The following is an 11,538-nucleotide window of genomic DNA, read 5'->3' as shown; positions in this document are numbered from 1 at the left end:
TTTCAGGCTTTAAATGAAGAATCTAATCCTCATGATTCTCCTGAACAAAAACAATGCCCCAGTGACAGTGATTGAAATGATGAAAAAAAAACTGCACTCATTAGACATAAAATTCAGAACTGTCTGAGTTCTTAAGTTTTCACTCCTTTTCCTTTTCTTTGAGATGATTGCTAATCCTAATCCTAAATCTGCAGTTCATCATGATTAAAACTACTTTGACAGAAAATAATATGAAATATTATGTTTTATGACTTCTACAATAATCTATATGCTACACCACCACTACACCACTGATCCAGCACACCTGTGGCAGTGTGAGATAGCGCAAGACTGACAACAACCTCCCAGTTCTGAGTGATTTCATATCAAAGGAACAATATTAGCACTGGCAATGAGGTGATAAGACCTGCTGAAAGGTCATCATCACTTAGTGATGCTTTCTACTTTGTTGTTAGTTTCAACCTGCATCCAGGGTGGATTTAGACGGCAGGGTGAGCAGCGCAACAACTCAAGTTATGTTAACAGAAAAAAAATGTCATTCATCTTTTAAGCTCCAAAAACTATTTTCATTAAACTGTATCAAAAAAGCACAATTTTTTATGGAGTATAAAAGGTGAACATTATCTAAGACTAACATATATCAAGCAGATGCAATAACTTTTTGTGTGGACTTTTGATTTAGTTACTGTGCTGAAATACCACTATAAAACAGTAAAGACAGAAATAAAAACAAGAACCACAACGTCAGTGAACCTTCTGCCCTGTAATTATGCTGCCAAATACTCTATTTGAATACAATTTCACTTGCTATTACTATTTATTGACCTGTGTCTTGTCTTTCTCTGTAGAATGCACTCGATGTCGATAATTGTCATGGTGGGAGTGCCGTTTGACCCAAGTGCAGAGACGGAGACAAGATGAGGTGTGCAAAGGTTTATTCGGTGCAGAGAGTCACTAGGACTGCAGCCTGGCTGCTGTGCCGCAGGTTGGCTTGAGGTGAAGTCGTGGCAAGGTCGTGGGGTGGCGTGGCGAGGTCGAGTCGAGGCGTGGCGTGGCGTGGCGAGGTCGAAGCAAAAGCCCTCCCTGAGATGTGCTGGGCAGGAGAGCGCTTCTGCAGCAGCACGGCAGACCAGAGAGGATAACGATCCGGCACGGACCAGGTGGCTGGGAGAGGCTTAAATAGGCAGGCAGGGTGGCAGTCCCCAGCTGACTGTAATGAGTAATCAGCAGGACCCAGGGAGACTGGGACTGCCCCCGAGCCTGCCAGAGCAGAATCCTGACAATGATGTCGAGAAACATAAAAATCCAGTGAGTAACTGAAAATTTGTTGAGTTGTTTCCATGAAACAGGAAGACATGCCATGTATGAAACAAACTGGGAGTGTGTCTGTTTGTGTGTGTGTGTGTATGTGTGTGCGTGTGCGTGTGCGTGCGTGCGTGCGTGCGTGTACACGACCCTGATTGAAGGTGCAGTTTTGTTTTTATAACTGATTCTACTGTTTAGCATTTTGTGTTGTTTTTTATGAACACGTATGAAAAGTGCTCTACAAATAAAGTTTGAGTGATTCATTGATTTATTATTTTCTGATGTCTATAAACTGTCACTTGGGAGGTCATTTAGTGAAGGTGACACAGGCAGTAATAGAGAAATCATTGCCTTCCTCCCAGAACTGTGCCACAGGAGGGCAATCCCAAAACACGTGCAGAAATGTTCCCTGGACCCCCAGAGGGCTCAGGGAGCAGAGAGGTCAGCTGTCATCTTCATGACAAACATTTTCCTTGAAGTCCAGTACAGTCGACGCGCATAATTCAAATGAACCTTTGAGGTTTATTTAAAACTTAAATCAGTTTTAGCTTTGCTTTCTCACTGTAGATTGATACAGTGAATATACGTCTACTGGACTTAGAGGATTTCACTCCATCTCGGTATTTCCCCCATTGCTTTTGTCAGAACTTCCATTACTACCAAAAGCCACAATGACATGATTTAAGACTTTATTAGAGCACTACCTAATGAATATGATTTATTCTGTACTTTAAAACTTTAAAGGTATGATTTGCTACTGCATTTGATTGGCATTTACCTGAATATATCCTCACACATTTCACTTTTTCTTGTTGGAATATAACCCCCTGAAGGGTTACCTAGACATAACACGGTGTAGATCAAATTAAATAATCACCACTATCTGTTTACTCGTATTCTAGTATTTATTGAACTGAATCATTAAGCTGTTTAAATGTTTAAAAAAAGGAAGTTGAACTATCTTGCCATTTGCTTTTGATCCTGACTTTATAATGAAATGTTTAAAAATTTTATGATCAGTATGTTTATTCGTACAGCCCAACACTGGTTCAAGAAAGTGATTTTCAAGTGAAGTAGCTGCTCCTGAGTTTTCACCGCAGCTTCTGTGGTCTCAAGTTGCATAACACATATGTACTTGGTCCACATTCTCATGATTATAAACCTCAATGTCTTGTTTACTGAAGCACTGATTTATTATCTCGCCTGAGGCTGAGGCAGAACATCTAAAGGTACATATAAACTTACATAATAAATGTATTATAGGTGGTCTCTGTGGAGATCCTGCTCATCGTCATAAGTTTCACCATAAAGTAAGCAGATAATTAAATCTTCTGTTTGACGTGTTGTCCGTTGGACTGCAGTCGTCCAGGAGACAGGCTCATCTGTGCTTTTATGAACACCGTAAAGAAAAACCGCGATAACCATCTAAATCAGAAAGTACAGGCCAATAAAGTTTTTTCTTTTAAGACTTCTTGCCTGTTCATGTGCTCCTTTTTGATGTCGGTCTGTGTCAGAGTCACGCTGAATGCCGAACAGGGAGCATGACGGACTCAGAGGGTATTATAATGCATGAGGTGTTGGAGATATAAGCCAGACAGAACATACTATAAGGCGGCTCGTTAGAGCAGACGGCCTATTCATGCTTGAAATTATTTTTTTTTTTCTGTGACATAAGAGTCCATGTACAAACCAACAAAGCTTCTGTTCTTTAATGCAGCAGAATTACAGGATGAAATTAAAAAAATTGGAAAATAATTCAAGCCTTGATTAAAAAAAAATCCTACCAAGCGTTCAATACGCCAGTGTGCCACAGTTCATTATCAATACTTGATGAGATGTAACAGGAAAAAGTTTTATTCTGAAGTCATGACTGATATAAAAAAAGCTGAAACTCTTTCACAAGATTTCTCCATCCCAGAATAGCAGCTCCGTCCCAGTGAGTCTGAGTGGCTCTCACAGGGAAAAAGAAAAACCTCGCAGAAATGATTCGGACTGACTGCTCCGGCCATTGGAGACACAACACACATTCCCATGATTCCACAGCACACACACACACACACACACACACACACACACGTTGGACAGCGAGCTGGGTCTTCATGTTCTGTAGCAAATGAGACAAATGGAGCCTGGAGCTGTAATAACAGGCCCAGGACATCTCCGCTGGACGTATTGAAAAACAGGAGATCAGGGTAAACGTGGTTGAGTCCAGCGTGAAGAAACACATCCGTTTTATTGTCCTTGACCCCCCCCACCCGAGGAGAAGACGAGACCGCGCTGGAGGGGAAGGGCAGATAGAGATCACACACATAAGAGGACCTCCATGCGAGGAGGCCGGTTCGCCGGGCCGCAGGAGCCCGCAGCGCCGCTAAGTTTCCTCGCTTTGACTCTGATGGAGAGATTACCAAAGACGGACACGCGGGATAATTGAGAAAACTTCATTATACCTCTGAGCCGGTTCAACCAGCCAGCAGAACATTTTCGAGAGTGAGTCGCAGTTTGTACCGCTCGCTGCGAGGGCAATCGGAAATGAAAGAGAGCAGATGTGCGCAGGGGATGCTATGCGAACACAATAAAGATAACTATCCTGACTATCAGCACATGGATCGGATGAGCCGAATAGCTGCCAGACACCCGCAGCCAGTCGGCAATCACGCGCAATGGAAACTGTAATGTGCAATTTACCTTATAAGTCGATTGGAGTGGCATCCATGGCAGAGGCGGAAGGAGAAACACAGGGATGTTGATGAATGTAGGAGAGGCCAAAACAACAAAGAAAAAAATTACAATTTCAGGCAGTGAAGAAAGTGGTGATAACAGAACTGTCCTCCGGGCAAAAAGAAGTTTAACTCTTACTGATCCACTCATAATCCAACTGTACAGCTGAATATTGTGTTCCGATGTGCTCAAAGTTTCCCCTTTAACATCTTCACACTGAATTAATGGTTTTTAAATACATTTTTTTTTCAACTACTTTGCTGATGTAGAGGCCATTCAAATTCAAAGTAGAAATGTGAAAGCTCTTCTGACTGTAATGTACACCAAAACAGTTTTTTTGTGGCTGTTGTTGTTTTTGTGCATAGTTTTAGATTAAAGTGCAATAAGGGGTGATGTTAAGATAAGCAATAATATACAGTGGCATTGTTCCGCCCCACTAGATTTATAGATAGCAACGGAAGTTTGTTTTTGTTTTTTTTACGCTGATTGAAACTTACTGCAATTTTCTGTACTTCCTGACTACATGACCATGTTTGATCATATTAAAGATGAACAATACCTTTATGGACTCTATTCACCCTCTCATGAAACATTGTGAACCATCATAAACTGAAAAACAGGAGTAAAATGTCGCATTTATGCTTTTCACATGATATTTCACAAGTCTACCAGTGCAACAAAAACAAGTTGATCCAGAAATGTTCATTTTGTTGGGTCACAGAGCTGATAATGGCTACATTGTTGTGTCCAATGAAAAGGGGTTACTCACCAAGTGTTCAGTTCACCTCGGGCTTGAAGCACACAGCCCTCAAACGGCACTTAGCAGTGGAAGGAAGATGAAGGTCTCTCCTCCCTCATAGCCGGGGTCTGAATTGGTGTGCGGATTCCAGTTTCATCTCACTTTGGGAGCTGATGATTTCCACCAAGGTGCGACCTCTCCATCAGCAGCTCATCAAGTCCAGCCTGTTGGCTCTACAGAGCGGCTTCTACAGAAATAATAAGCGCAACTCACATGAAACATCAATATAACTCATATCCATCAATCCATCCTTTGAAACTCAGTTTTAGTTTCTCCTTTAACTTTATTTTATGACGATTTATATGTACACCACACAGTCCTAGAAGCTAAAAGAATTTGGATCACACTCATGCTCTCTGCCTCAGAGAAATCTGATTTTGGCTTCTGATTAACAAATATGATTCAGAGTAAATCCAACCACAATATGGCTTCTGAAGTTAAGAAGAAAGAAAAAGGAATTCATTTATTTCTCATATGCAAAAAAAAAAAAACAAAAAAACTGGGATCTGCATTCAACCCTCCTCCAGGGACAGAGGGGACCAGCAGCTTCCCGGGGAGCATTCAGGATCTTGTTCAGGGACTCATGGCCTGTGACAGGTGAAGGTGGACGACAAACTGTTGCTTCGTTCAATGCAGAACTGACTTCACAAGCCTCTGCTCTCCACAGTGTGACACGCTATATTTTCAATGTTTTCACAGCATTTAAATGGTTCTTACTTATTTCAGTGACTCTCATGTATGTGACTCTGTTATTCTGTTGCCTGTGGGTATGAAGACACACTGTTCTTATGAATTAATGGCTGCTATATCTTGAGCTTGCACAACAACCTCTTTAATGGATATGCTCCTACATACTTGTGATGTTGTGATAAACTTTCTGAGAAATTATGTAAGCCTGAGCAACTGGAACAAACCACCACTTAAACAACCTATGATGGTGCGTTCAGCCTCATTAACACATTTTTATATCATGTTTACATAGTAAAATGCTTTACTGTTGAGTTTGCTGTTTTGCTTTTAAACCAGAAGATTTCATACATCCATCTTATACTGTTTGGTGCAGATCGTGGAGTATCTGGTGGTACATCTCTCTCTTCCTCTCAATGAGAAAGCTGGGGTCAGAATTCTGGAAAACAAATGTGTAAATGTTTTTGTTATGGTGGCTTTCAGCCAACTTGCCATTGTCCCAATAGTAAAAACAAATAATTTAAAAACTTTTCTTTTTTTTTTTTGCAATGTCTGGCATTTTTGACAGCAGCTTCACTGCAATGTCTGTGAATATTTTTTGAGGACAATCGAATTGTTTTGGATATTGAGTGTGATATAAATTTCTAGGAACTTTGCACTCTGGCTGTTTATCTGTACATATTTCTCATCAGGTGTTTTCAATAGTAAATTGGTAATATCAGCCTTACTAATATTTGCAACTCAGTATTTTGCAAGTGTTAGGTATAACTGGCTGCAATGTTATCAGAAGGTGTGATCTACGCTGGGATGTCATGAAGGAAAGGGCTTGTACCTGCAAAAAGAAAAAATAATAAAAATGAAAAAATATCTGACAACCAAAACACTGCTGCTGTTTCTGTCGTTTAATGTTACGGAGCTCTGAAACTTTAGAAACAGCAACATCTCAAAGAATGACAATTTCTCCCTTATTTTACGCATATCGATGTGATACATACGAGACAAAATTTGTCATTTAGCGCATTAAATTAAACAAGTCTGTTTAATTCAGTGTGTACCTTGTCTTGTTTTGGGTGTCCAAACATTTCTCTACAACGAACAACTTCTGGGTATTGTGTTATTGTGTGTGTGTGCGTCTGCGAGGGCGTGTGTGTGACTGCAGTGCATCCGCTTTACGCACACGCGCTGTGAAATTTGACTCGAGTTTAAAAGGACCCACAGGCAGCAACAAGTCACAGAGCGGCGTGTTCCTCCTTGGGAGCATCAGGTACAGCCTTATACGGACCGGAGAGGCACTCCACAGCCCCTCTGGCACTGGATCTGCTCGGGCGCACAGAGGGGCAGTGCCATGCGCTCTCACGGCAGCGCGCAGCAGCAGCTCCCGGGCGCGGAGAACCGCTCTCTGGATTTCAGCCTCACTAATGACTCCGTGATGGAGATCGCTGGAAACGGCTCCCACCGGAACGGGTCCGACCCGTTCGCGCGCAACGAGGAGGTGGCCCAAATCGAGATCATGGTCCTGAGCATCACCTTCGTGGTCGCCGTGATCGGGAACGTGAGCGTCCTGCTGGCGATGTACAACACCAAGAAGAAGATGTCGCGGATGCACCTCTTCATCAAGCACCTCAGCCTGGCCGACCTGGTGGTCGCTTTCTTCCAGGTGCTGCCGCAGCTGTGCTGGGAGATCACCTTCCGCTTCTACGGTCCAGACTTTCTCTGCAGGATCGTGAAGCACCTCCAGGTGATGGGGATGTTCGCCTCCACCTACATGATGGTGATGATGACCCTGGACCGTTACATCGCCATCTGCCACCCGCTGAAGACGCTCCAGCAGCCCACGCAGCGCTCCTACATCATGATCGTCTCCACGTGGATCTGCAGCCTGGTGCTCAGCACCCCGCAGTCCTTCATCTTCTCCCTGAGCGAGATCAAGGAGGGCTCGGAGGTCTACGACTGCTGGGCCCACTTCATCGAGCCGTGGGGCTCCAAGGCGTACATCACCTGGATAACGGTGGGCATCTTCCTCGTGCCCGTGGTCATCCTCATGACGTGCTACGGCTTCATCTGCCACAGCATATGGAAGAATATCAAGTACAAGAAGCGGAAAACGACGGCTGGCGCGGGGAACAAGAACGGGCTGATCGGGAAGAATTCAGTCAGCAGCGTAACAACGATATCGAGAGCCAAGCTGAGGACGGTGAAAATGACTTTTGTCATCGTTTTGGCGTACATCATTTGCTGGGCGCCGTTCTTCATCGTGCAGATGTGGTCCGTGTGGGATGAAAACTCCCAGTGGGCTGGTGAGTGCAGAAGAAATTTACCTTTACTGAATTTCACACCGCTAGAAAGTGGGGAAAACTCGCTCTAACAAATAAATAGATGAAACGAATGCCTGACGCAACATATCCAATTGCGCACAGCTTTTACGCACGAGCTCAGCCAGCGCGCAGAACCCCCACCGGGCAATCATTGAATAAAAGTGATGAAAATAACGACTAAAACTCTCAAAGGAAAAGACTTTTACGACTCCAAGTAATTGAAAGCCTTTTTGATCCTATACTTCAGCAATATGAGCATTTTATATCGAAAACAATTAAAAAAAACAAAACAAAAACGTGTCTTTATCACATATTTATCTTCCTTCTCCGTGAAAGATAACCACTTTTTAAATAAGAGCAGGGCAAGGGCAAGATCAACATGCCAAGCAGACAGATAATCTCACCACCAAGTCATAATTGATAAAATTCCCAAAAGAAAAGTGCTTGTTTTTCAGACTTCCATAATTTGTGCTTTCTCAATGCACTCATTTGCATATTTTTTGTCTTAGACTCCACATTTAAAGCCCATGAGGTATTAAGTTAGACAGGCATCTGAGCAGTCCAGCCTGTGCCAGATGTTTAGCAGATTAATCACCCTTTTCCTCTTTCCTCCCTCCATTCTCCAGATTCTGAGAACACAGCAGTGACTCTGTCTGCGCTGCTTGCCAGTCTCAACAGCTGCTGTAACCCGTGGATATACATGATCTTCAGCGGACACCTCCTTCAGGATTTTGTGCACTGCTTCTCATGCTGGCACAAGATGAACAATGACTTCAGGAAGGAGGACTCGGACAGCAGCATCCGCAGGACCACCCTGCTGACCAAGATGTCCAACCGGAGCCCGACGGGCAGCACTGGAAACTGGAGAGAGCTGGAGAATTCTCCCAAAACCTCCATTCAGGCAGAGTGAAGTCACATCTGGCAAAGAAGTTAAAATGCAAAGTCAGCTCACCTTACCTTTGGCTGACAAGGACTAAACTGTCTCCCAAATATAACAATAATAGAGAAAATTGAATTTTTTTGCAAAGAAAATGGAAAGCGAATTAAAAAAAAAAATCCAATTTGGGCCCATTTGTGGATCTTAGTGAGGATTTAATAACTGTAAAAATATGGAGAAAGAAAAAAGAAGACTTCATATCATATCATTCTCTAAAAAAAAATAAATAAAAAAAAATCAGTCTTTATTCATTGATGTGCAAGCATGTGACAGCCCAGCTTCAGTAAAGGTTTTTTTTTTTCATGCTCACAGCATGATTTCTTTGCTATTTATGGGAGAGAGCACTTTTCCAGGAATCCTGAAGTTTTTAATCGTGGTTTTGTCTCCCTGCAGTGCAGCTGAGTGTTTACATATATAAATCTCAGGTAGCAACCACAGAATGATACACGATGGTGAAAACAACCCCCTCCTACCACACGTCTCTCAGTAACCGGAGCAGTCGCCTCTTTCCTTTCTGTTCAGCTCTCCGTTTCGCTGTTTGTCTCACAATCAGTAATTTCATGTCTTATATTTCAGTGCAACTCAAGCTTTTCCTTTGGCCCAGCACATGTGCACCGAGTTAAATGATTGGGGTCCATGCATCCACATTTATTCTAATTTGTTGAAGGACTTGTTGCATTGGTGCGGCAGGCGCTCTTCCGTCTGATGGCTTTCATTTCTGCTCAGCGATCCCCCTCCGAAATAATGAGACATGTTACACACAGATGGCCAGTGGTGGGCGGGCGGCGGGGGCAGCTTTGATGAAGTGAGGCTGACCAACATGGGATGAGGATATCTACCTTCCCACAGACTGTTCCTGTGGCTTTTCTAAAGAGTTCGGGGAGAAAGTGGTGCATACCACTCACAGTGCGTCACCGTCTTCCTGATTCTCCCCCGACATCCTGCACCATTGGGGGCTCCGTGTTTAGGCTTCGTTTGGGCTCCAAGCAAAAGAATTTCCTGCACATTAACCGTGATGTGAAGCACTATAATGGCTGTAAGACTCCATAATAACACGTTCCTTGTATCTAAACTGTATATAAATGCTGTAAATACCGTGTAAATATATGTGTACCGTGCACCCATGCATGTACCAACAGTATATATGAATTTGTATATAAAAAGCACTCAAATATCTGTAAATAAGGGTAATATATGTAAATCTTGTCAAGTTTTATTTGTCTGTAATGCTGTGCACAACTGAAAATCCAAATCTATGTTGAAATACACCTATTAATGTCATGAGAGCTGCTCTTGTTTGTTCTGTTGTTTTCACAACCTCAACATGCAAGATGTCATTTCTCAAAGTTCATGTAGGCTTGCTGCTGCACTACCACAGTGTGTGTGTGTGTGTGTGTGTGTGTGTGTGTGTGTGTGTGTGTGTGTATGAGTGTGTGTGTTCTCATGAGGATGTGTTGTTTTTGTTGAAAGTTGAGCAATTTTTTTTTTTTCTCGCACTTATATGTCCAGCCAATTTAACCACTCAAAACCTGCCAAACCCGGAAATTACACAACCGTGTGACCTTTGAAAATAGTGTGAGGAGGAAATTCTGCTGGTGGGAGGCTTCTTGTCAACGTCTCGCGTTTTCCCGCAAGCCCTAAAATTAATGGCGGGATCGCTAAATGACTTCTCATAACAACGATGTGCCAGTATTGCTTTTACCTCAGTAAGTTATAAATCTTCACCTCAGAGGGAACATTCTGCAGGATTAGTAAACAAAACAACCGGCTGCTGGCTAGCTTTTGGTTGACCAAGGTTTTAAAAATCTGCAGATTTACTCGGCTAAGAAAACAGTGAAAATAAGAACTTCTTTTTTTTTTTTTTTTTTTGCCATCGTGGCGCTCTCAAATTCAGAGAAATTTCAATTAAGCTCAACATGACGTTCAGGTTGATGCAGGTAAGACGAATTCTTTCAGAAAAAAACAGCCAAAAGCTTGAATTAATTTTATTTTTGTGTTCAAGGCACAATTGCGCCCTCTTCTATACATTCAGAACACATGAGTATAAACTGCTGCTTGTCAGAATGTCTATATTAAACTATATTATCTATATAGGTCAATGCTGCAGTTGTTAATATCAGTACAGTCACACAGGCGCTAATTCATCGTCCATGGTTCACATGATCCCTGACCTCATAAGATATGTTAATATGTGGAAAACGTGAGAGGGAGAGTCCCTACTGGACTTTTCATAAGTCTTTCAAATAAATCAAGACTTGCTGATGGTCATGTACACAATAAAGAGGAGACTGAAACAAACCTCTCTTTAATACGCCATGGGAAGAGAATCGCTGTAGGCACTATGGGGCATGTCGAGCACTTTAAGTCCTGCAATCTACATCTCATTAGATAAGCCTGTCAAGAAGTGGCGTGCCTCTGGTAGGCGGGCCATGTTAATATGACCTGATCATGGTCTTCAGTCACAGTCTGGAGTCTAGACTGCTAAGCAAACACTGAAGAACACTCCAGCTAGCTGAGCCAGAAAGCAGGAAGGAAGATCTTATTCTAAGGATTATGAAAGTAGATGCATGGCCATAAGAGTCTTTTTGTTTTTAATTTTCTTTCATTCAGTACATTTTTGTCCATGTGAAGAAAAAAAAAAAAAAGGAAAAAGAAACACACAACAACTCCATGACAAACCATCGTTCATCAGATACATCATTAGATTCCTCCGCTCCTGGAGGACTTGAAAGAAATCTATCAGAAAATCAATTTCACCATATTAGGCTGTCATTCAT

General features: G+C 42.4%; 1 protein-coding gene across 1 annotated transcript; it reads left to right on the top strand.

Annotated features, from left to right (window-relative positions):
- The first annotated feature begins 6,758 nt into the window (after positions 1–6,758).
- On the top strand, positions 6,759–10,024 carry avpr1aa (arginine vasopressin receptor 1Aa). The gene is made up of 2 exons (XM_030097064.1): positions 6,759–7,806; positions 8,451–10,024. The coding sequence occupies exons 1-2, from the start codon at positions 6,855–6,857 to the stop codon at positions 8,732–8,734; spliced, it is 1,236 nt and encodes a 411-aa protein (XP_029952924.1). The 5' UTR covers positions 6,759–6,854; the 3' UTR covers positions 8,735–10,024.
- The last annotated feature ends 1,514 nt before the right edge of the window (positions 10,025–11,538 follow it).

The sequence above is a fragment of the Salarias fasciatus genome, chromosome 7 (assembly GCF_902148845.1).
Source record: "Salarias fasciatus chromosome 7, fSalaFa1.1, whole genome shotgun sequence".
Lineage (NCBI taxonomy): Eukaryota > Metazoa > Chordata > Actinopteri > Blenniiformes > Blenniidae > Salarias > Salarias fasciatus.
The sequence above is the reverse complement of the archived record's forward strand: the minus strand, read 5'-3'. Positions and strand labels throughout refer to the sequence as shown.

What these genes read in the sequence shown, in the direction of transcription:
- avpr1aa (XM_030097064.1), top strand. Translation starts at nt 6,855, where the DNA reads ATGCGCTCTCACGGCAGCGCGCAGCAGCAGCTCCCGGGCGCGGAGAAC. An exon ending in TGAAAACTCCCAGTGGGCTG is followed by an intron (nt 7,807 to 8,450) that starts GTGAGTGCAGAA and finishes TCCATTCTCCAG; the next exon opens with ATTCTGAGAACACAGCAGTG.